The sequence below is a fragment of the Tympanuchus pallidicinctus genome, unplaced genomic scaffold (assembly GCF_026119805.1).
Source record: "Tympanuchus pallidicinctus isolate F22 unplaced genomic scaffold, pur_lepc_1.0 scaffold1, whole genome shotgun sequence".
NCBI lineage: Eukaryota > Metazoa > Chordata > Aves > Galliformes > Phasianidae > Tympanuchus > Tympanuchus pallidicinctus.
In genome coordinates this window covers 32178293-32203448 of record NW_026294618.1, presented here as the reverse complement: position 1 = coordinate 32203448, position 25156 = coordinate 32178293, and the positions used below count along the sequence as shown (strand labels likewise).

General features: G+C 43.9%; 2 protein-coding genes across 12 annotated transcripts in view; both read left to right on the top strand.

Annotated features, from left to right (window-relative positions):
* LOC128078703 (uncharacterized) overlaps nt 1–17166 on the top strand; it is a 36300-nt gene extending 19134 nt beyond the window's left edge. For 2 of the 11 annotated variants that reach the window (XR_008205767.1, XR_008205766.1), the window contains 2 exons: nt 4373–4437; nt 5958–7483. Coding sequence is in view for 4 of the 11 variants with exons in the window: in XM_052679212.1 (XP_052535172.1) it covers nt 4054–4134; nt 4373–4437; nt 16656–17091 (582 nt within the window). In the remaining 7 variants the exon portion in view is untranslated. The other 9 variants (XM_052679219.1, XM_052679212.1, XR_008205778.1 and 6 more) reach the window with 9 other exon arrangements.
* Nucleotides 17167–18387: 1221 nt separating this feature from the next.
* Nucleotides 18388–24572, top strand: TENT5A (terminal nucleotidyltransferase 5A). The gene is made up of 2 exons (XM_052679181.1): nt 18388–18839; nt 19700–24572. The coding sequence occupies exons 1-2, from the start codon at nt 18417–18419 to the stop codon at nt 20477–20479; spliced, it is 1203 nt and encodes a 400-aa protein (XP_052535141.1). The 5' UTR covers nt 18388–18416; the 3' UTR covers nt 20480–24572.
* The last annotated feature ends 584 nt before the right edge of the window (nt 24573–25156 follow it).

Sequence of the window (25156 nt, the reverse complement as noted above, 5' to 3'; positions counted from 1 at the left end):
GTTTGCCATTCTAACAGTCAGCCTAAGAGCTCCAATTCCAGTGCAAAGCTTTGAAGGAATTTTAGGTTTTTTTTGGTTCAAGACAGAACACTTTGATTTCTACTTCACAGCTCCTTTTGAATAAATAAATAAATAAGATATAATGCAGAAACGTGGTTCTACAACCTTCATTATAACTGTCTCTGTTGTTGGCATGAAGTTACCTTTCCCCATCTGTGAAGTATGTTTTTTTTGCTTGCACACATATGCATACTAGAAAAAGCAGAAGGATGAAGTATGGTTTAGTGAGACAGGAAGTCAAGGCATTGTAAACATAAGAAAAAGAAGAAGAAGAAGAACAAGAAGAAGAAAAAAAAGAAGAAGAAGAAGAAAAAGAAAAAGGAAAAAGAAAAAGAAAAAGAAAAAGAAAAAGAAAAAGAAAAAGAAAAAGAAAAAGAAAAAGAAAAAGAGAAAGAAAAAGAAAAAGAGAAAGAAAAAGAAAAAGAAAAAGAAAAAGAAAAAGAAAAAGAAAAAGAAAAAGAAAAAAAAGGAAAAATGAAAGGCCTTAGCATAATAAAAGCAAGTGGTTTTTTTGTTTGTATTTTTTTTAAAATTTATTTATTTATTTTCTTTAGTGACAATAAAAGGTTCTGACATATGGCCTCTAGCCATGGGAACAAAAATACTTAGCTTGAAAAATCCCATAAAATCCTGTGTGACCAATTTCAATACAGATGAAAAAAAAATCTTCGAGAAAATAAGCAAATGAGCTGTTTGCAGTGCAACAAATGCCTACAGTACTAACATGAATTGTGAAATCACTGGCTGTGACTGATCAGAGTTCATTAAAAATAAATCTTGGCCCAGCAGTTTTAATAAACGAAATGAGCTATCAAGCAGCAATGATTCGCTTTTTCTCATGCAGAAAACTGTCTGATTTTGCATTTTTCACTCAGCCAAAGAACTTTTGCTGAATTAAAACTAACGCTGGCATACAAAATAAAAATTCATGTCTCATCTTTCTGAGGATGAGAAGAAGATGGGATACAGCATTCAAACCTTCAGAGCCATTTCAATTTAACTTTTTCTAAAATTCCTTCCATTATTTAAGGCTTTGTGGGGAAAAAAAATAAAAATTGAGGCCATATTTTCTTCTCTGCCTGAGGAGGCAATGCTGAGAAGGCAGGCATAAAGGAGGGCTCTGCTCACCCTGCCAGGAACAGCGCAAGAGCTGCCAGTTCTGTGCTGCTCAGTGACGTGAACATCATCATGCCCCTGAAGATGGCTGCTAAGGGGCTCCAGCCTCTGCATAGGGCTGAGCAATCTGAGTGGAAGAAGCTCCTACCAATGTTGGGCACAGGCCAGAAAGTACCAGCATAGCCTGAACACATTACCTTCAGCAGGGCTATGGGTCTGAGTTGGAATCTGAAATTACAATCCTGTTTTCTGGTTCAGGAAAGAGAGGAAACAGTGCCTATGCACAGCACATGGCTGATAGCATCACGTGTTTCCTCTGGATTTTCCCCACTGTTTTCATTTTCTTCCTCATACGGCAGCAACAGCAAATGAACAGCTTTGGTCCCAGAACACAATAACATGTCTTCATATTTATGGCACAACAAATAACACAAAACAAATACATCATCTACTCATGCTTGCATTTTTCTGGCACTGGGACACACAACACTGTGAGTGGGCTCACTGCTACAACAGAATTCCAGTTATGAAAAGGATGTTCAGAAAGCAATAAGGGGTATTAATATTTTTGCCTCTTCCTTTACCCTTCCTTCCTTCTTTCTCTATTGCTGCTTTCCCATAGCCCTCAATCTTGTTGCACCCTTGAGGAGCCACAGTCCTTATTTCTGTTGTGTTCCTCTGATCCTGCTGTTTAGCTCAGAAAGCCAGCTCCTGAGGTTAATACTGTTCCTGACAGCAAACATTTATTGGTAAAAACCCCACCAATTGCAGGATCTATACTAAACTGAGCATATGGAACAAGCTGAATATCAATGTGACAAAGATGAATACTTTAAGGCAGCACCAGGCAAGCTCCAAGTGCCTGTATCAATTTCCACTTTTGGATATGGTTACAGCTGAGTTCACAGGGGAGCCACAGGCAGAGGTGTGGGTATCCTGATCTAAAGCTCAGTGGAGTGGGTGAAAAGTCACACACTGATTTCAGTGTGTTTTGAATCATGTCTGTAAGTGGAGAGAAGCAAGCACAGAGTACTCTGTGGACCTACTGTAGTGGTTCTGGATTTTGGGGAAATTTCTCAAATCTAAACACAAACTGCACAAGTGCAAACTCTGAGTGCATGCGGAAGTGATGTCTGGAGGGTATCGGTCACTTATACCCTAAGGAAAGACAAGGAAAGATAAATGGTTTCAATAAAGTAATGATATTTACTTCTCCTTCACTGCAGCAAAACACCTTCATGAAAGGTCCTAGAGGTTAAATAAATATTCTTAGTCAAATACTTCACAGTTAAAATCCAGAGTTGCCCCTACCCATGAGGTCTGATATATATATATTTTTCCTGGTTACCATAACTTGTGCAGCTTTTTTGTCTTGTTGCCCCTAATGTCTCTAATTAAAGAGGGCCAGCAAATGAAATAATAAAGCAAGACTGTTGCTTGTTAGCTGATGTTTTAAGGCAGTTTTTCCTTACTGCAGTCTCTCACGTACAGGGTATTGGGCAAGAACTGACCCCACAGTCTGGCAGCACACACGCAAGGGATCATCACGTAGCTATTTCAAAACTTGATTTTCTTTACTATTTCCATTCATTTTCTCATTGGTGGCAATATGGTGACTAATAAATGAGGTTATGTCTTGGTGGATTTGATAGCAGCAGCCTGCTGCTAGAATTTCTGCCCTTCAACCTAGCCAATACAGAGGGGGTTTTTTGGCATGCAATCCCATCAGTTGTGTGGCCTACTTCCTAAAATGTTCCCCCTCATTTTGATTTGATAAAGATTCCTGCTTACCCATTTTATAGGCCTTAGATGAAGGACAGTTCAGGTTTATCAAACCAGGAGAAGATTGCAGGGAGGAGAGAACAGCAGTATTGTGTTTTTCCACACAACCTGTTACGGTAACAAGCACTCCCCCACAATGTTTGTTGACAGATGGTCAAGGCTCAGGACAAAAAAATAAAATGCTTTCAACCGATGGCTGTAGCACCACTTCTGAAATAAGTGCGAGCTCCAGGATGCTGAGCTCAGGAGATAAGGAAGCAGTAGGACAAGAATTGAATAGGGCAAAAAGGGGGAAGAACAAACGTGCAAAATAAACTCTTGGAGCCCACAAACATAGTATCTCCTGGATAGAGGAATGAAAAAGAAGGGAATGATCTGGATCAGTGACCTTCAAACATATTTCTCTGGGCTTAAACCACCACAGAAGCTGGGTTCCTTGCTAAGTGTGGTCATGGATCCTTGTAGCTGATTGAGCACAAATGAAAGTGTTCAAGGATGAGACCAGCAGGAGCTCTCCCATTAGGTGATGTAGTTTAACAGCCCTGTTGTGTCTGTGGTATAATCCTTCCCTTCCCTTCCCTTCCCTTCCCTTCCCTTCCCTTCCCTTCCCTTCCCTGTTCCCCTCATTTTGCCAGCTCAGATATCTATTAAACAGGGAAAAAACACTTATTTAATCTGAGTTTCAAAGTAAACTATCTGTGCTATCACCTTGAACATATCCCTATCTTCTCTCACAGCGTGGGAGTACTTGTTTACTCACTACAAATGTTGCAGTGATTGTATGTGTACTTGAAAAAAAAAAATGAATCAAAGCATTAATAATTTACCACCAAATAACACTAGTTTTTGCAAAGCTGCATCCACATCCCTAAATACTGCATGAAAGTACATGATATGTAGATATGTAGTTTCTAAACTGATATGCTGAAAGATGATGGTGCAATAAGATTCAATAAAATTTAGCAAATGTTCTCTTTGTTTTCTTTTTTTTTTTATTTTTTCTTTTTTTTTTCTCTCTTCTCCTATGTGCAAAGTTTTCTCTCTCCTAATAAGTTTCCCTAAAGGACAAAGTTTAGATATTTTCCTTTGCTGCTGATGAATCATCTTGCCACTTGGATATACTCAGCTGATGGAAATTCCAGCAGAATGAGCTCTGGAAGTCAGAGAAAAAGAGAGGTGTGTAACACAATGCAGAGCGCTTTGTGTGTGTGCATGCATTCCTCCCTCCACATTTATGTACAATTTTGACATTCTAAAGCAATAATAGACAGGAGAAGAAATGAGGAACTATTCACCTCTTTGGCGCTGTGACTGTAGAGGTAACAGAGATGAATAGTACTAGAAAAGTTTTGAAGTTTTGTGGATGTATTTTGACCCTATCTTTTTTTTTTTTTTTTTTTAATTGAATCCTTAGCACCTTAACAAGGCAACAATGTTTTCTCAGGGAATACTGAGGAAGAATATCTCAAAATGGAAAAAGTAAGTACAATTTCCATGATTTATGCCATTTACTTTGCAAACATAATATGTAGAGCAGAAATTTGGCTGATGCTAATCAGTATATTTTTCTTTGCATCAGTAGAGCAATTTCAGCATATACCAGCTGAGAATCTGGCTCCATGTGTTAAATAAAAAAAGTGGGTCTGGCTTCCTGATATTTTGTAGTAGACACACAAAACTATTCGTTATTGAGTTTGAAAAGAGATCTCACTTCCTCTTATTGGCAGCAGGCTGAAAAAATAGGGACATGGTGTGCTGAGCTCCTGGGTAGAAGAAATGTTTTCTTTCAAACTATAATGACCTTTTTGGCTATCTTAAGGAATATGTTCAAGCTTCCTTGGCAAGCATAGGTGGGACAGTAGCCAGTTACTACATGAAGGCTTTGAAGATGGAGGGAATAATAAATGAAAAAAGAAATTAAAGAGGAAAGTCTTTTTGTTTCCATATGGGTAGCTAAGAGGAACTGTTCATCCCCCTGCTTTGCAAGCAGAGCACTAATAGAATTGGTACATCAAAATCAATACTTTTTTTGACTGTTCTGTAGCTTGGATGTTGCGTGGTTTTTTACCTGACCACAGCGCTCAGAAACAGATGCATTTATCTGCTGAGAATGGCTTTGGGTGGTATTTATTTCTGATCTGTAAATGTCTCTGAATCTACCACTTTCAAAGATGATGTTTGCTGTAATCAACTGAAACCCAGCTTGATAATCCTGATTTTCAACATTGTGGGCAACAGAAAGGACATAATTTAGGGGGAAGAAATAAGAAATTCTTGGGTGAAAACAGGAACACTGCTTTGGCAAAAATGTTATATATCAATATGTGTATTAGTAAAAGAAACTGTAATTTGCAGACAGCTGCTGTCAGAAAAAAACAAGTGGAAAAGTAGGTAGAAGCTGGAGGGAAATTGGGGAGCTATGGAAATATATGTACACTATTGTTTTCTGATCCTTAAACAAACTTCATTTGATCACGACTATTGCTCAGGATATGCACTGAGAAGTACTGATTCTTGTGTGTTGAAACATGAAATAAGAGTCTCATAATGTGAAGATCTTGTGAGATATTAAGGTCATAGAAAAAGTGAGCTTTATATAACAGACTTAGGGGGAAGGGATACAAAAACTTGATGAGTTTGAATGTCAAAGTCTGGTGTCCACCAACCGAATGCTCAGATGTTGCAATTGTTTGTTTTGGAAGGAATAAACTTTTGAGTATACAGAGTGCACTGTTTTGAAGATTAGATCTGTCCTTAATAAGCAATGTTTCCTTACCTCCAAATTTTATTCTATCAGAGTGAGCTTTAGAAGATGATTTCTGTTATTGGAGTTTGCACTAAACTCCTAAATAGCTCTATTATGTCCGGTGACCTCATTCTTACTAGGCTTTACAGGTCAATGGTGAATTAAGCAGCCAGCTTCCTGCTAATTAATCCTATTTTGTTAAAGAACTGTTAGACTGCATTATCTTATCTCTGTTAAAAGGAAGCTTTTACAGGATTGGCACCAGATTACAGTTATGAATGGCAACCCTGCATCCAACTCTGCCAAGCAGAATCCAAGCAGAAAGGTGGAAGAGCACAGCATGAGGCTGGCACACAAATGCCCTTTCTTCCTTGCTGTCCCTCCACCAGATGAGCCCCAGGTGGTTTCAAAGTGATGCAGCCCCTGCAGCTGCAGTGTGTTTGGTGTGCAAGAGTCCTGACAGAAATCCAAGTCCCCACTTGGTGTGACTACACGTGGGGGAGGCAAAGTCAGTGCAGTGTTTACATCCAAAATCTTGTTTTGCTGCAGATGAGCAGTGCCCCAACCAAAACTCATCCTGAGACAGCAAATCTCTATCAAAAGAGCTGCTGCTGTGATTGCACAGCTTGCTCAAATTGTGAAGCCTGGAGAGATCCTTTGGTGTCAAGTTTTGAAACCAATGGGTTGGCTTAAATATAATGGAAATTGAGCACCTATGGAAAATGCCTGTGAATACATAAAAGGTTGGACACTCAATAACTGAAAGTCAGATAACAGAAATGTACTTCAGGGTTCTGGTCCTTGTTGGACAAGTTGTAAACCAACAGATATACCATTAGGTTTAAAACTGCTTCTCTTTTTTTTTTTTTTTTTTTTTAATTTATTTCTTAATTTTTCCTTTTGGCTTTAACTGCCCACCACCACTATACCTTTAATATTTCATTGTTTGCTCTGGAGCCATGTGGACTAAGCCTGTGACATGCGAGGTTCACCCTGCCAAAAGGCATATCTCAGGAGCAGGGCAGGGAAGGAGAAGAGGAAGGAGGGGAAGTGTTTATAAATGGCTTCGTTTTTCTAGATATTTACGTATCAGATGAAATTTGCAGACCTACGTCTATGAAAAACACACATTTCATAGAACAGCACTGGCATGGGGGAAGGAGATTGGCTGCTCTGCAGGCTGCTAAACAATGAAGGCATTTTCAGCTGAGCTACCTGAAATGATCCCCCAAGCTCCTGTATCACCCCACAGCAGGACTCCTGTTCTGCATTTTTGATCCGAAGCTGGGAAGATGCTCAGGGAAGAGGAGCTTGGGGGCTGAGTGGAGCCCTTAAAAACTAAAGAATGAGACATGGAATCACCTATGCTAAGAGTTCATGTAATATCAAGCTCTTCTTTGGGACATTGGCAAGCCGTATTTGTCTGTCAGGTACTATCAACCAGCACAGCTCCTTGTGATTTGCGTCTCTTTGTTGTATTAAAACAGTTGAAACCATGATGCTTTAGGTGCAGTGGCTGCAAACCTGCTGGGTGTTTAATGGTAGCATTTGTACTATTGGAGATTAATAGGAAGTTCTACTTTAAAACCTCTGGCATCTCAGCAACCAAAACAAGATGTTGTTAGCTAGCAAGAAGAATGAAAGAGTCAGCTGTTCAGAAGGACTAAACTGCACATGCCTTGTGATAAATTGCTAATGTATTCTAACGTGCACAGAATTACATTCTCTTTTCAGCAGCACAGGAGATACATGAAATAAATTTCCTTTTGCACTGTTTGCTTTGAAACTCCTATTTCTTTATGTGGGAATGAAAACACATCCACACAAAAAAGAGACAACAAACAAGAAGGGATTAGGAGGTGTGAGCAGCTTCTGCTGTCATGTGACTGCAGACTGTCTGGCATGCAGTCCAGAGCAGCAAACCTGCTCTTCATTTGTAGTTACAGAAGAATTATGAGCTGCAGTTAGATGTATGGTGTTTTCCCAGTGATAAAAGGAAGAATTACATCCACCCTGGAAAAAGTAAAAAATACTTTGAGAAACGAATCTTTTTTTTTTTTAAATTTAAAATGATATATTTTGGAAGGAAGAAAGTGTATTAGCTTACCCTGGAGCTTTGCTTCCTTCCTTTTGGATGCCTGATTAAAATCTCTCCTTACTCAACTAATTCCCTAGCTAAAATTGCTAAGACTGGAGGCATTTTACAAAAACAAAACAAAACAAAAACAACAAAAAAAAAAAACCCCTCCACTCCTCCCCCCCAAACACACACAAAAAACAAACCTGTAGAACATTAGGTATTTTTTTAAATTTTGCTTGCATGATTTCTACAAATCTGAATTTAATCACTTCTGCCTTCGCGGGCCACACATTTGCTGTGCTGCGCTGTATGAGAGCATTGAACACATGCACAGAACAATTGCTTTGAGCTGAGCAAAGTCTACAAGTACTTCTTTTATCACATGCAGTTCAATCACCCAGCTAATTCATTCTGAAATCTGCCTCTTTTTTTTTTTTCCTTTTTTTTTTTTTTTTTTTTTTTTCCCATGCCTCTACATCCTAAGCTGACTTGTGAAAAGAAAGAAGTCAAATCTGTGCTTCACAGCTCCCTGCAGCACAGACTTACCAAGCAGCCTATTTTGGAACTCACGTACTTGCAAATGACACATAAACCTCTAACTAAGCCTTAGATCAAGTGACTTCACAGCTACCGGCAGGGCTATTTTTAATTCTCTACCTCATTTTGCACACTAGCAATAATCTCATGCCTGGTAAATTGGGATGATCTGGCTTAAAAGTTCAGCTGCAGCCATGTTAAAAAGACTAGAGGAAATGGATAGCTCATCTCTGGAACTTGCAGCCCTTTGGAACACAGCCAGAACTTCTTAAAAACAAATCAGCTCGGGATTACATTTTGTTAGAGGCAGAATGGCAAAATCATTTCCCATCTATTTTTCAGTCTACTGCTTCCTTTTCGCTGTTAGGAGAGAGCAGTTCTGCTCACCCCCAGCTCAGGGCATTGGCTGGGTGTGGTGTTTTCAGGCACTGGATAATCTCGTGTCTTGGTGTGTGAGCACAGAAGGCAGCTCACACAATCAGCAGCTGGCTCCATTGTGCAGAGAAGCTGTGGGGATGCGTTGGGGCTGCCTGTGCCTCTGCTTCTTTGGCCCATGAGTACATCCAGGGGCGGTGCAGTTTGTGATAAAATGCTAAGGTATCATGAGAGCAAAGCAAGGATGATTAAGGCAGTGAGTGATGAAAAGCTGCATGCATCAATTCATAAGAAAATAGAACCACCTTGACTGCCGGTGTTCAGCCACTTTAAAGTTTGACCAGTATACTTATCCAGATGACATAATCTAAGGCAAACCCTGGAATTATGTATAAAACAAGCACATTTCTAATGAAAGTCATGTGTTACTTGACAGCCATCAAGGTGCCATTTTTCAGAGCAGTAAAGTGCTGTAAAATAAAGGCAGCAGATTTTTCCCATCCTAAAATTACAGAAGTGTGTTATCTGCCTCAAGCGGGCACACAGTGTGATGTGATCAGCAGACGGAATCACGCTCTGCTGGTTCCTTGCAAGGAAATGCCATGTTTAATGGCTGGAGGAGCAGTGCCTCACGTAGGGAGCTTTCTAATAGTAAGAAGGCTGCACAGTGTGCAGGCCAGAAATGCAAGGCTCCTTCCTAGAGGATACCCCAGGATGGTGGGGAAGAGACCAGTGAGGAATATCCTCCTGAACAGGGGACTTCTGCAAACCACTCCAGCAACAATCCAGTGCTGTTTGTTCAGCCTTCTGTTCACAAGCACACATTGTCTCTTCCTAAAGTTCCATGTATTCAGAGCCAAACCCCTGCTCTGTTATTCTAGTCTGAATGAGAGCAGCATTTGGAATGGGAAGTATTAATCTTTCTTTGAAACTCTGCATTAGGACAACAGGTCTCCTGGGCAAAGTGTTCTTTGGAAATTAGTGGCAAATGAAGCAAATGTTAAGCTGATAAATAAGAACCTCTGGGGATTAATCTGGAAAAGAGACTGGTCCTCAGCAGAGGAACAAGAAATGGACTAGTAATATTGGTGTACCATTTGCTCTGCTGTCATTTACCAGGGCACCTCGTAGGCCTGCTGACACCTCTGTGCTCTCACATGCTAAGTGGCATGTGCACAACAAAGTTGCTTAATGCCTGGGAAGGACAAGAGGAGGAGAGGGGAGTGCGCTCAGGATAAGATTAGGTTCGGGTATGAGTAGGAGGCAAGCTTGGGGCTCTGTTTCAAAAGGATGAAATTTCACAAACTGTTCTCCATATTTTGGCTCAGCATCATGTCAAATGAGCTGTCTTAAAGATTTCCACTGTGATGGGGAACATTCAAACATTTGAGTTGGAAAGAAAGGCTCCCATCCTGCTTTGGCTCCTTCCTACAATCCCACGGTGGGCTGAGATTACTCTCTGGGGTGTTCCTTGCCTGAGGCCACCAGAAACTTTCCACGCCCAAGAAGTCTGTGCAGGAATAAATGAGAACTACAAGTGCCATGTAGTGCTGTGGCTGAAAGAGTATTTTTGCATTAGTCTCTGCTCCTTTGCATATCTGAGAGCTTCTCAGAGAAAAAGAATGGGTACGTGAGGATTACCCTTATTTCAGTGTAAAAGTTATTTGTGCCTTACTATTTTTATCCATTCACGAAGCCGGCTTATGGCTCAGACCTCAGCTGTGCTACTGCTGAGCTCAGCAGAGTTGGGTGGCCAAGGCTGCTCTGAGAAAGGGCAGTTAGCAGCTGGGCTTCAAATTTTGCCAGAGCAGGGGGCAGGAGCTGCTTTGGTGCCTTCCAGTTGGGGAAGGATCATACCTCTTAGGTCTGGCTGATTTCTGAGCTCTTCCACAGCTGTAACAGGTCAGAGAAAATAGCTATACTCTAGAATAGCTTTGCAGGGAAACAACTTTACCATCCTGAGCAGCAAGGGTTTGCAGCCCCTCTGAACAAAAAGTGGGCTGCAGTTGTGCAGCAAAGCTGCTGTTGTGCAGCTGCCTATCTCTCCCAGCAGTAAATGGTACTGATGAGAGCATTTTAATAAGAATACTGAGGTGATGCTCAGCAGGGGCTGGAGTCCTGAAGACCTTGCTGAAATTGGTGGCAGCCTGCAGCTGTTTGAGATGGAGGCTCTTGATGCAGCTGGCTCCACTTGGGATCCCACAGGATCTCAGGAAGAGCAGTGGTAACACAGCCTTGAGCTGTTTCCTCCCTGACCCTCCTGTGAAGTGGAAGCTGGACATGGTGATGAATAATAATCCACTTCAGGTACTGATCTGTAGTATTTTCTTCTTTCAGGAGAAAAAAAATCGTGCATGGGGAAAAATGCCTTACCATTTTTTGGCATATCTGATACATTTCTCTTTCTATTTGGAAAAAAAAAAAAAAAAAAAAAAATTACAAAATGCCTTACTTTTGCTTTTAAATGTAATTGATAAATTGACTATTTTCTTTCCTCTGTACTCTTGACTAAATGCTCTTCTTAGGCAGTTCTTGAATCTAGCACAGGGTGCTAGATTCCTCACCAAAGAAGCACAGGGTGTGGAGGAGCAAGGTTTCTCATGCAGGAAAAGGAAATCTATGGAAGAAAAAGGAGTGCTGTGGGTGGATGCTTTGCTAAAGTACGTAATTGCATTCCTGTTTATGAGAGCAGAGCAGTGCTGAACCAGGTTCTTGCTGCAGCTGCTATCATCAGCACGTGGACAGCTGGAAACAATCTGTGTCAGGAGATGGAGAAAGTTAAGGATGAAGGAAACAAAACAGAAATTGGGTGTCCTCTTGCTTTTGGGTGACAGTATGGTTGGACACAGAGAAATACACAAAACAGATAAAGAGCATATCCCTACTGACTAACCTGCAATTATGCTGGGTGCCACCTAGCTGGAGCCTCTACCCTAAGAGATCTTCAAAAGCCACCTCGATGTGGGCCGGAGCACCCTGCTTTGGGTATCTCTACTTGGACTGGGCCAGAAGTCCCTGCCAACCTCAGCCTTGATGGGAACCTTGTGAACTTTGGAAATGCTAAGACATCATTAGGAGCTGGGTACGCTAGCAGGGCACACTGGTCCAGCACAGTGGCATCCCATGGACAACAGGAAGGTTATTTCTGGCTAGGGTGTTTGACACAATCTGTGGTTTGCAAATGGTAGCAAACAGGGACCAACAGAAATCCTCTGTTTCTCCTAGGATGCACAAATAGATTGTGGCAACTTCCAGTTGCTTGCTTCCTTGGATCAGGATTCTTATATCCTTTTGATCCATTACTGTTCAGTGTTTAGAATGTGCCCCTTCTTGCACAGCCCTAAGATACTGGGCTTCATTCATCTGTCTTCAAGACACTTTGATTCTTTGCTTCTAGCCCAAAGGTCTGAAGCATTCATACCACTCCAGATGATCAGAAGCCACTCTACTCTGGTCTAGTATTAAACGGGGAGGTTGGTGGCCCTGCAAGTGACAGGGGGGTTGGAGAGTCATGATCCTTGAGGTCCATTCCAACCCTGGTGATTGTGTGAAATCTGGTGACGACAATTTTGTGTTAGTTGTTGGTGTGTGTGCAGCTGTAAAAAGACCATTTTTGGCTCCTCCTTTCCACAGCAGCCCACTACTTACAGTAGTCAGATTGGGCAAGGTATGGGATATTGCCTGGAAAATTTAGCAGCTTTAAACAGGAAGAACGCTGAATATGTGTATCTCACCTTTTGATAGCTGCCAAGAATTGCCTCCTCAGAAATATATATAATTTCAATGCGCACCAAGAAAATCAGTGTGAGCAAACACATTCTATATAATAAGCATGCATCCCAACTAGAAACATCATATGCATTTGTAAAGGTAACGGTAACTAGGTAATGGAAGACATTTTCTGCAGGACTTTCCTACATTTATAAAACATTTATCAAGACTGAAAGGTGCCCAAACTCCATCAGGAGACATATACTTAACAGTGAAACTGTGTGGTAAGACAGCTTTTGTTTTGTAGCAGGTAAAACTAAATTATAGCTTTGAGTCTGCAAAACCAATTCTTTCTGAAAAAAATGCTAAAACTATCTTTGTTACTTCGTGTTTTGTGTTTTCATGATGCAACTCACTGCTCCAAATGCAGAACAGTTTGTTTAAAAAGAAAATGACATTTTTCTCCATATCTCCATATCTCTTGAAGAAAATACAGAATGCTGAAATCCACTGGAGTATTCCCACAAGAGCTTAATGCATTGTAGGATAAACAAAACCTGGAAAAGTAAAATCAGCATACAATCCTATCAGTCATATGCAACTGGGATTGCATGAATGTATGAGTCACGAAACATCGGGTTTTGCCTTTCCCATGTGGGCAGAGAACTGAAGCTTTCAAGGCTCTCCCATAGTGATGAAAAATACGGCCACTTGAAGAGAAGAAAGGCTTATCCTTGGCTCCCAGCTGAACAGGTGCACCTGGATAACTCATTTTAATTGCATTCAGATCCCCAGGGGCCAGTATTTCCAAGCAACAGGTGATCCAAACGATTCTTTCTCTGGGAGCAAATTCTGGTGGTACTATGATAAAAGATATTGCTCTGTTTAGTCCATGAGCTCCTTAGGAGGAGACTTCTGTTAGATGAGTGGCTGGGTGCCCCAACCTCCGACTTGGCCTGTAGCTACTGCAACAATGCACGTGTTGAACACTGCTATTCCATTTAACAAGCACTTTCTCAGCAGAGTTGCAAAAAGCTTCTGGCAGGCTCATCAGAAAAATCTGCTAATTTGGCCTGCTCTAAACTGCACCTTTTCAAAACAACACAGCATTTAGTCCAAATGTTGACATTTTTCCCAGGATGAGTAAAACATCTTTCCAGTAAAAACTGGCAGAAGGAAAACAAAACTAACAGGGCTGCAGTACTTTCAAAGCACAAAAATTTCTTCTATTTAATTTTGAAAAGACTATTTCCTAGAGATCTCTAATTTTCATTGCATTCAAAGGGCTTTGGTGTTGAGTAGTCAGTGCTAACTCCAGTACAAATTCTTACTATAGGCCATTGTGTTATAAGATGTAGTAATTTTTACTGGTATCACATATGGAAATAAATGTTGGCAATAAAATATATGGAACATTAAGGTATTAGAAATTTTTTTAATACAGTCTCTGAAAAGAATTTTAAAATCAGGCTTGAATGCTCTTCCAAAAATAAACTGAAGCAAAACCAAAACAAACCAGCTTTTGAATTCTGCCCCCACACCCATGCTCAAGCTTTACCTAGACTAATTTTGGGAAAAGAGATGAACGAATAATGGTTTGGAAAGGCTTGCAGGTATGTCCATTATAGACACCCAGGTCTTAGACCTTACTTTGAAAGTACGATGTCTTGTTCTATTGTCAAAGGTATGAATAGTCATTTTGCTAAGGAAAGTCTCTTCCCAGCCAAGTGTGCTTTGAACTCCTCATTCTGGTGGCTGATGTCCTCTTGGCATCTCCCCGCAGCTCTGCATGCTGCTGGCTGCCCACCTGTGTTATGGAGGCAATGGGATGGAAGCTGCCTCCCTTAGGGATGTGGAGAGGAGGACTTTGTGGCCTGAACTCTCCAGAAATCTGGAGGTGAGCTGAGAAATCCATATGTTGGCTGGATCAAGGACAGTTAGGAACAATCTTGTTTCCAGCAAGAAATTGGGTGCCAACACAATTAAGTTTGCAAGTGACTGCTGCCCAGCTCCATCTTTCCACCTTTAAGAAGCAGAAAACAATTTTTAATGCTTTAAGTGCTCCTGGGCTCTATATGAAATGATATTACAAAAGTTTTTGTGACACTGTAGGGATAACATTTTGCTGCATCTTCCTTCTAAACTTCTGAAAGAGGTTTTTAGACTTCTCTGACTCGTTCTGGATGTCTTTCTGTAAAATCATCCCCAGACTGTTAATACAGGGTGATGAGACTGATGTTCTTAACGAAAGCAAATACCTCTGGCTGAATTAACACTAGTTCTGTGCCTGAAGTGGCACTGCTGTTCAGGGGTGAATTCCCTGACTGTCAATCCATCCATTTGTACCTTGGCTGCATTAACAGAGCAGCCATGGACTGCAAACCCTGTTCCTTCCACTTAAACCCATCAAGTGGGGGAATGTGCAGGATGGGGATGCTCAGTCCCAGATACAGGCAAAACTTGGATGTGCGAAACCAAAGCCTCTAGGCAGCTGCTTCCATCTCCAGCCCTGCTGCCACTGCTTCTGAGTAGAAGCTCTGGGAGACACAGATGAAGAGTCAAAAGTTTTTTGCTTTTTTTTTTTTTTTTTTTTTTTCCATCAAAAGAGTGCATGTTCCTGTTCTAGATAGCATGTAGTGGGCAAAATGGAACCAGGATGATGTTATGGGCAACTTGCATGGAGTTCAATCAGGAAAACACAGAGAATTCTTCAATTCAGCAGAATTTACCTGGAAAGTCTGTTTGGTTCCGTGCAGCAGTTCTCACACTGAAGACTTTCAGCCAAGCATTCGACGCGAACACACACAGAAACACAGTATTGCTAATCTTCCTTTGTTCTGGAGCAAGAAGGAGAACACTGCTGGGGTGAAGGGATTAACTGAGCAATTTGGTGTGGACTTACAGAAAGGCAGAGTTCATGCCGTACATCTTAACTTCCCATTAACCACTTGGGCAATGCAAACTGCCTGCATGAGTAATCCCACCCAAATGCTGTCAAAGAATTTCTTCTCACATTGACAATTAAAAGTAACAAAACCTTTTCCTTCAAAAAATACTTATTTGTCATTAAAAGCACAGTGCATTTTCATGAGCTGAATTAATGCTTTTATTCGCTGGAGAATCACCAGGATCAGTCATAATTAGAATGATTTCTGAAACTCATACAAATATTTTTGAATTTCTCACAACATAATGCACCCTAATTACATTTCATTCTACAGTTTTCAATGACTTAACAAAAATTCCACATTCGAGTGCAACATAAGAGTAAAAAATACAGAATACTCCTCTACTCTAAAAAACAGCCTGCACTGGTAAAGATCTATTTCCACTTTATCCATGGTATGTAGGCAGCTTAATAAAGAAAATACAGCCTTGATCTAGTGTCCATTAATTAGGGGAAGAGATGTAAAAAGAATCTGACATAGATGCAAATAACTCATAGTTTATATATATATAAAAGAGCATGATGATGAATATCCTATGTACCTTTCTGAACTGAAAAGTGTTACTCCTACTATTCCTTCACCAGAGTGGTATTCTCCAGAATGAGCTTCTGCCTACCCTCCTTCTGAAGTTTGCAAATGGTAACAACTTGAAAGAGAAAAGAAATAAGATGCATATAAAATAGCATCAAATCCTACCAGCCTACCTAATGCTCTGTGGCGCTGCTATAATTAATACTGCTAAAGTTTCACTGCCACATGCTGGGAAGTCAAATTAAACGCTGCCTGTCACTAGCCAGTCCTTGCTCGGACTCTCAGGGATGGCCTAGTTTAAATTGGAATAAAGGGGCAGCTCGGATCCCTTCTGGGTCAGCTCTCCAACCACTGCCAGCTGGCCTGTGGCCAAGGGCAGCACTCATTCTAGCAGATGAACACAGGTGCCACTGAGCGCTTTGGTTCTCCTGGGCAAAGTACAGGGCCCTGACCAGCCTGGCGGTGCTGTGTCCCCCATGGTTCCCTCCATACGAGGCTGCCCTTGGACACTCGGGCCCAGGGAGGCCGTGGCTCCAAGGCCTTGGGGTGCTGGGAGGCCAGAAGCCTTCAGCAGGCTGCCGCTGCCCCTCTGAGCATGTTTATTTTAATGGCTGCCAGGCCCCGCCAGCGGATATGAGATACAGCGCTCCTGCTTTCAGCCTGCTCTCATGTGTACACACATCCCGATTTTAAAAGCTTCCTGCTTCTTCTTTTTTTTTTTTTCTTCTTTTTTTTTTTTTTTTCCCTCTTAATAACCTCCTTGGCACAGGACTCTGCACCGTTCTCCTGGCCTCTCACTTTCCAGCAGGCACAGGGCTCCCCAGTACACCAATGGCTCCGCGCGGTTCCCCGGGTGGGGACAGAAGGAGATCGAAGGAGATCGCGGGCTGCAACTCGTACTTTTCGAGTCCTTACTCCCACAACACCCCCAAACCCTGCCGGGAAGCGAGGCCATTCTGCGCGGCGGTGCCCCCTGCAGCGCTCGCCGCCCGGGAGGGGGCGCCATTGTCACGCGGCAGCGAGCGGCGGCGGCGGGCGGTCGGCGGGGCCTTCCCCGTTGTACCGGGGGTCAGCGGCACCGGACGCACCCTCGGGACTTTTTTGGGCGGGAGGCGCCGCATGTGCTCGCCCTGTTCGGTGCACGCACATTGCGGGTACGGCAGCACACAAACCCTACCCCCACGGGGTGTGATGGGTTGATCTAAAATGAGAGGAGCTAAAGCTGAGGAGGGTCGCCGTACGCTCCATCTTCATCACCCCCCTCCTATCCCCCCCTTTCCTCCCCCAAGTTGGCGGAGCGCCCGCGCGGAGCGGCAGCGCGTCACAGCGCCGGGCGCCCTCATTGGCCCCACGCGCCGCGCGTCACGAAGCCCCGAGCGGTGACGCAACGCCCGCACGCTTCCCCCCCCCCCCCCGCCTCCCTCCGCAGCCGCTTTCTCCCCGCGGAACCTGCGCGTGCGCTGCGCGGGGGGCGCAGGAGGCGCTGGGGCGCATAGCAGCCGTGCAGCGCCGGTGGCTGCGCGCAGCGGGATCGGATAAGGCGTGCGCTTTGGGCTCTCGGAGCAGGTGAAAACCAGGCAAATAACATTATTCAAATTGAACATTAAAAAAAAATAATAAAATTACACGTATGTGTTAAATATTTCCCACCCCTCCGCAATCACCGCACTTTTCAGGCAGCTTCTCCCTATGCACGGCGCTGCCCCGTTACAGCGCTTCGGGGGATCTCCTCCTCGCAAAGGCTCCGAAAATCGCGTCGGGCAGCGCGCAGCTCCGAGCCGCATTCCGGCGCTCTGCTACGGAGCCGGCTGCGCCTGGAGCGTAAGGGAACACCGCGGGGGCGGTGAAGGGGGTTAAAAATCAGGAATCTAATAATAAGAAGGGAATGCCTGGCAGCCGTGGGCGCGCACCTTGCCCCGCGGAGGGGTACACTTGTTGCCTCCCCCCTCGGCCAGCAGCCAGAGCCAGCTGGGAGGGAGGCTGCGCAGCGCTGCGCCGCGCGGTGCCAAACCGCGCCGTGCCCGAGCCGTGCCGAGCCGCGGGGCGGCCCGTGGGTGCGCACGGGGTGGGCGTGCCGGGGGCACCGGCGAGGCCGGCCATGCAGATGGAGGGGGCGGGACGCGGGCGCCGTGACTCGGAGCCCCGGAAGAGCGGAGAAACCCCGTATAAAAACTACTGGGGACCTTCCCCGGGCAGAACTACGAAAGCTCCGGAGACGGCGGCGGCGAGCGGGGCGGCGCGGGGCGGCCTCACCGACAGCGCGGGGCGGCCTCAGCCCCAGCGGGGGGCGAGGGCAGCGGCGGCTCCGCAGGTCGGGCGCTCCCCCTGCCCGCACCGCGTCTCCCGCGTTCATTTCATTTTTATTTTTTCTTTCCCTTTTTTAACCGGAGCCGTGGGTGCGTGCCCCCGGCGCTTCGGGGGCGGGGGGGGCTGCCGGCGCTGACCGCTCGCTTTTCCTCTCTTGCCAGGCGCGGAGGAAGGGCAGCGAGGAGCCGCAGCGGGGCCGGGCAGCCCGCGGAGGCCGCGCACCATGGCGGACGATGAGAAGGCCGGCGGGGGTTACGCGGGAGGCTGCGAGAGCGCGCACTGCAACGTACTGAGCTGGGAGCAAGTGCAGCGGCTGGATCGCATCCTCAGCGAGACCATCCCCATCCACGGCCGCGGCAACTTCCCCACGCTGGCCATGCAGCCCCGGCAGATCGTCAAAGTAGTGCGGAGCCGGCTGGAGGAGAAGGGCATCGGGCTGCGGGACGTGCGGCTCAACGGCTCGGCCGCCAGCCACGTCCTGCACCAAGACAGCGGCCTGGGCTACAAGGACTTGGACCTCATCTTCTGCGCCGACCTCAAAGGGGAAGCCGAGTTTCAGACTGTGAAGGACGTGGTCTTGGACTGCCTCTTGGATTTCTTGCCCGAGGGGGTGAATAAGGAGAAGATCACGCCGCTCACCCTCAAGGTAAGCCCACAGAGCTGCTCGTTGAGCGTGCGGAGCGCGCAGGTGTAGCGCCCGCTGCAAGCAGGGCGTGCGGGGCGCCCCGTCCGTGCCCACCTGACACCCGCTGGTGACATTACCCCACCTTTGGAAGCTGAGCTTGCAGGAAGGTGCCCTGTCTGGTGCTCCTCGGCTCTCCTTCCTCGGAGCCATGTAGTTTGCCGGGAGCATTGACCCATCCGGCGTGCCCGGATGCCCCGGTGGTGCGGTGCCCGCTGTCCCAAACCCGAGGTGGTGGGAGGCGAGCAGGAGGCTGCCGCTGGCTCTGCTCACATCGCTGTCTGTCTCAGTGCCCCGGCGGTGTTCCCTCTCCGCATAGACAGCTCGCTCCGGTTTATTAAGGCTGCGTGCCAAATGCCTTTGAGATTTTCAGAGGGGCAGTTTGGAAGCTGCGCTGAAGGAACGGGGTTGAAGAGAGAGAACATTTGCTGAGTGGTTTTTTTTTATTATTATTATTATTATTAGTAATAGTATTTCGGGGGAGCTGAGAGGGTGGGAAGGGAAGTGGAAACTGTTTTTTAAAAAAAAGATATAATAGCAGTGACCTTTTGTGTGCGGGTGCACAGCTGTTTGGCATGCGCACCCTCGGGTTTGCATGCATATGTATTTACAAGTGCTTGAAAGAAGCAGAGGTGCCAAGGACTTCTCTTGCACGACAGCCCCAACAGGACATCCCCATGTCATCCCTGTGCAAGGACAGTGCTCCCGTGCACTGCAGGCTCCCTCCGGTCCCTACCTGCAGGCTCCTTTCATGCACTGCTAGGGCTGGGTAGAGGTGGCAAGTGGCTGCAAGGGGTTTGCTCATATTCTCTTTGCACTTGTAGGAAGCTTACGTGCAGAAAATGGTCAAAGTATGCAATGATTCTGACCGGTGGAGTCTCATCTCCTTGTCCAACAACAGTGGCAAGAATGTGGAGCTGAAGTTCGTGGACTCTCTGAGGCGGCAGTTTGAATTCAGTGTTGATTCCTTCCAAATCAAGCTGGACTCCCTGCTGCTTTTTTATGAATGCTCAGAGAATCCGATGACTGAGACATTTCACCCGACCATCATCGGCGAGAGCGTCTATGGGGATTTCCAAGAAGCTTTTGATCACCTCTGCAACAAGATCATTGCTACCAGAAACCCCGAAGAGATCAGAGGAGGCGGTTTGCTGAAGTACTGCAACCTTTTGGTAAGGGGCTTTAGGGCTGCCTCTGAATCCGAGATTAAGTCCCTGCAGAGATACATGTGTTCGAGGTTTTTCATTGACTTCTCAGACATTGGAGAACAGCAGAGGAAGCTGGAGTCCTACTTGCAGAACCACTTTGTGGGATTAGAGGACCGCAAGTATGACTATCTCATGACCCTTCATGGTGTGGTGAACGAGAGCACAGTGTGCCTGATGGGACATGAGAGGAGACAGACGCTGAATCTGATCACCATGCTGGCCATCCGGGTCCTAGCCGAGCAGAATATCATCCCCAATGTGGCCAATGTCACCTGTTATTACCAGCCAGCCCCATACGTAGCAGATGCCAACTTCAGCAATTACTATATTGCCCAGGTGCAGACAGTGTTCCCATGCCAGCAGCACACGTACTCTACCTGGCTGCCCTGTAATTAAGGATCAAAATTAGTAGACCCAGTGGGGAGAACCTTTTCTAATGCGTAGAAAGGGGCAATGAGCCCCTTTGAAATGGGGTATTTTGTGCAATGATGATCTGCTCTGGTTTTCAAGCTTGGTGAAAGCTTGTGGTTCTTCTAATAAACAATGGGAGCATGATCTAGAAAGAACCCCAAAATAATTGGATCCTACCCAGAGCACAAGAGGCCTGTCATTAAAAGCAACCAGCTTCCCCTGAGATAAGTGAGGGAGGAATGCTTGATGACAATATGGGTTGGCAGTATCTGCTCCCATAGCTTTGGCATAGAGAAGATGGGAAAGCCTTATTTCTTTTGTTTTTATTCTTACTCTAGAATGGGATCTGCAAAAGGGAGAATATGAAAGAAACAAAAAAACCAACAAAAAAAAAAAAACTCAAAAAAACAATTATATATATATATTCAGGAATTAAAAGTAGAGGCATAAAGCAGAGATAAGCTGAATTAAAATGTATATTGGAATTACTGCATTTGGGGCTTGCAGCAAGTGCCGTCTATGGATTGACAGTGTAGAATGTATAGCTTGCTTGAATAGAGAATGCTTTATCAGAAACAGCTTGCTCCAAATGAACAGTAGTAGATTGGTACAGTTAGAAAAACGGAAACACGTATGATGGCAAAGTCCATTATTTCCAGCTGTGTGCGTGCCTCCCATTTTTAAAATGTGAGAATGCAGGGAGAACAGCTGTGGCAAACTAAGTATGCTCAAGGACCAAAGATTTCACAAATAAGTTATCTGAGCAAAGAAGACACAGTAGAGTATATATATAAATATATATATATATATATAAAACAAAACAGAAAAAAAAAGATGTTGCTATATTTGTACACACCAATAGTAATCAAAAGTGCCTGATGCCTTCATAAAATTTGAAGTGAGAAAAATCTAGTTTTGTGATTTAACCATGCATTTTGTTTTATCAGGGACACAAGGATTAAAAAGCAAAACAACCATAAGCTTGTGAATAAGTGGTGGAGGAAATGCCCTATTTTTTTTCTTGGCAAATACTTGTATAGAGTAAATGTTATGTCGGTGTGCTATTATCCTAGGTACGTGTGTGTTTGTGTGTATATATGTTTGTGTGTGTATATATGTACATGTTATATGTGTCTATCTATATATATACACACACAATATATATTAATGTGGTCTAGGAAAATGTAGCAATTAAGGAATGTTTAAATAAAGTACTATGTGTTTTCCAGTTTGCAACAGGATGTCATAGGACAGTGGGCACTTTGCAGTGGATTTTTAACCCACACCTGAGAAATTTGGAGTAAATGAACCAGTCAGGATTAAGGTGGGATTTGGATAATGTCTTTGGTGCAAGAACAAGGATTACAGTAATTCAGTGGATTGCTTGTGAGCCATAATTCCACAAACAGAAACATATGACTAGCTGATTTTTTTTTTTAAACTATTTTGTACTGTAATGCCATTTTGACATTTAACCCACTAATGTTGTGACTGCATACCTCCATTATGTGTAATTCAGTGGAACGTGGATCAAAGATAGGTTTATTTAAACCCCCTGACAGCTAAAGGATATTGTATTAGTTGGAGATTTGAACACTAATTGTTAATATTTAAAGGAGTATTTTAATAGAATGCGTGATGCATTCCAGGACCACTAGAATTTAGTAAATGTGAAGTGAACCCTTTTTAAGAGTTGCACGATTGCTTAAAATTATATTTTATATATATATTATATATATATATATATATATTTTTATGCGAATATTAAACATCTTTGATCTGGTTGTCACACTGCATTTACAAGTTCAGTACTGTACTTTATTTAAATGGAATCACTTTACATTGGAACAATACCTATTCACTTTCATTTCCTCTCCCAAAAGACCAGCAGGGGGAAAATGAAACCTCTGCTGTTGTTTTCACTTCAGTGCCATCCCTGAAGGTGTTAGATTTTTGTTGGGCTTTGAAACCCCGATAACTCAATGACACTTGACTCTGATATTTTGCTATTTTTTACTGAGGGGGAAAAAAAAAAGAAAAGGGAATTCAGAGTTTTGAGAGAAAACTGTGCATCTTTGCATGGTCTCGTGTGTGTGGAGGCAGGAGCTAGAGAGAACAGGGCTCGTGTCCCGGCTGTGTTTTCCCTACGGAGCTACTAAGGTACATCTATTTTTGTCGCGCTTTGTACTTTTAACTCTGAAGGCAATCTAGCGGGAACCTGATTTGTTTACAGAAGCACCTTCCCTGTGAATTCTTCAGGAAATGTACAATCTGTTTCATTGCCCTTCGCTGTGTTTGCTCGGAGACCTTGTCCCCGCCAACCCTTCCTCCCCCCTGAGGCCTTCCTCCTCTCTGAGGCCAGAGCAGGGCCCATGTTACAGGGGCCGGTGTTGGCTGGCAGAGCTGGAAGGTGCTGGCCAAAGCGTTGCACTGCCGGCAGCTCAGGGAAGGTTCCTAGCGGAAGCATGGGGAGGGCTGGGGAAATAGGATCAGCTGGTAATGTGGTATGTCTTCTCTCGCCGCAGCTATTTGCAGCAAATAAATGAGTCATCTGCTCTTCTGAGGGGGCTGAGAATCTATAGCTGTGCCACAACGACAGAATGCTGATAGTACATGACACAATGTATTTTTCCATCGAAGGACCCTTTTTCCATTGCTTAGAAGAAAGTTTTGATTTACTTCCTCTCCGCTCCAATTTTATTGTGTTTTTATGATTGACAGCAGCTAGTTACCTTATAGTGCATGCAGCAGGGCTCTGAGCTAAACTGCACCTTTCAGCGTTTGCATTTTGATACATATATAATATGTTTTTATATATATTATATAGGTATTCTGGATCTGTTTTGCATATGTTAATGAGCAAGTGGTGGAACTGGTGGAGCTTTGTTGTAACTGTGATTTGAGTTTAAAAGGTGCCTGGTGTTAGAGGTGGGAAGAAGGCGTGAGCTCAGGCCAAGAATTAAATAAGAACCCCTTTTCAAAGCTGGTTTATTCCTGCGGTTTGCACACCTTCCTCTCCATAAAGTCTGACTTTTTAAAACTGTTTCCCCCTCCTGCCCTTCGTTACACTGATGCTTTTAAAGTTAACAACCACATTCTTGCTTTGTAGGCTTCATTTTTCTCATCCAATCAGCTGCAAGGCTACAACTTGCTGCAAGAGACAGTGTCCCTTTTAAAGTGCTGAACTGATTAAAAACATTGACCTGATTACAGTAAAACTGTTTGTGCTGCAGCTGAATCTATTGCTAACCGAGAGGGAGCTAAACTTGGTTCAGTAGAGCTATCGCGAAACAACCAAGAGCTTTGAAATTGGATTTTTTTTCTTAGATGTAGCTGTCTCCCCAGTGCAAGAACACTTCCTCCAAAAATAGAAGGGCAGTTAAAAGACCAAAAAGATGATATTTTTATAGTTTTATTGCACTTACTTAAAATATTTTTGTTTTGTCTTGCACAAAGGCCTTCATACAAATCTTTGAAACACCTCTTAGTGCTTGGTTTGCATTGTGTGAGAAGCTCCTACCAGTTTCAAAAAAAAGCTTTTTTTTTTTTTTTTTTTTTTTTAATTGAGAAAATGAAGTGTGTTAGATAAAACTGCACAGAAAAGGAAAAACTGTAATTGCATATTCAGCTCTATTTGAATATATTCTTTTGTATGGTTTTCTTTATGCAGAGAGTTTCCTTTGCGAGAAGGAAAATCAGTGTACTGTTTTGCTGTTGTAATAATGGTTTGCTAACAAAATAAATAGTTTAAAAAAAAAAAAAAAAAAAAAAAAAAAAGCCTGCAAATTTCAAGACAGCTTGGCTGAAGCACTGCAGGCTCCTGCAGTCCGTAGGAGTCTGTGCAGATTTGCTTTCCCTCAGATTTCCATACAACTGTTGCCTTCTGCAAGGCATCCTGTTGCAGCAAACTGCTCCTTGGATTGCTCTTTTGGAACATTTTGACTATAGGCGTTGTCAGAGAAAGAAAAAGAGCTGATGGGAAACAGACTCTAGAGGGAACAGATTGTGAATTTTGTTTACAGCATCCAATATTTGGATTTTTTTTTGTAAATAAAAAGAAGTTATTTTTTTCTATTGATTTGTGTCTTCTGTCTTCCGTGTCTGAAATAGCTCTGGCTTGCTCCTGGTGAATGCCAACTTGCTTCCATCAAAAAAGGGTGAGAGCAGCACTTTGCTGGGAAGAGCAGCATTGGGCTGCTTTCTGATGGGAGCACAATCCATTATGAGAACTTTGCTCAGTTCCAATGGGCTTAGTGAGCTGCAGAGAAACCTCCCCACCAGCACCAAAACCAGTGTAGTGCTTGTCAGGCTGTGTTAAAGCTCTGAAGCCTAGCAATACTCCCGCTGTCTTCGTGGTTTAGGCAGTGTGACCAAAATTTCCTAGTGGTGCCTGGTAGTTCAGGATGGTGAAGCACCCTGCTGGCAGCCACACAAAGGTCCTCGGTGTTTCAGCAGCCCTGTAGGGCTAGGGGTGCTGCTCCCTGAATAGAAATATGGGCCCTATTGTAGCAGAAGGCCGAACACGGCAACTTGGGAGCAGGGATTTGCCTACCCACTGGATACAGCTGCTGAATCAGTCCAATTCTTCCCCAGACTCAATGTTTGCTCTCCTTGCCTGCCCTACAGTGCTGTCCTTGTCAGCAGAGGTATTTGCTGTGTTTA

Coding starts and splice junctions, on each gene's coding strand:
- TENT5A (XM_052679181.1), top strand. CDS start 18,417: ATGGCGGACGATGAGAAGGCCGGCGGGGGTTACGCGGGAGGCTGCGAG. Junction 18,840..19,699: donor TCACGCCGCTCACCCTCAAG/GTAAGCCCACAG, acceptor TTGCACTTGTAG/GAAGCTTACGTGCAGAAAAT.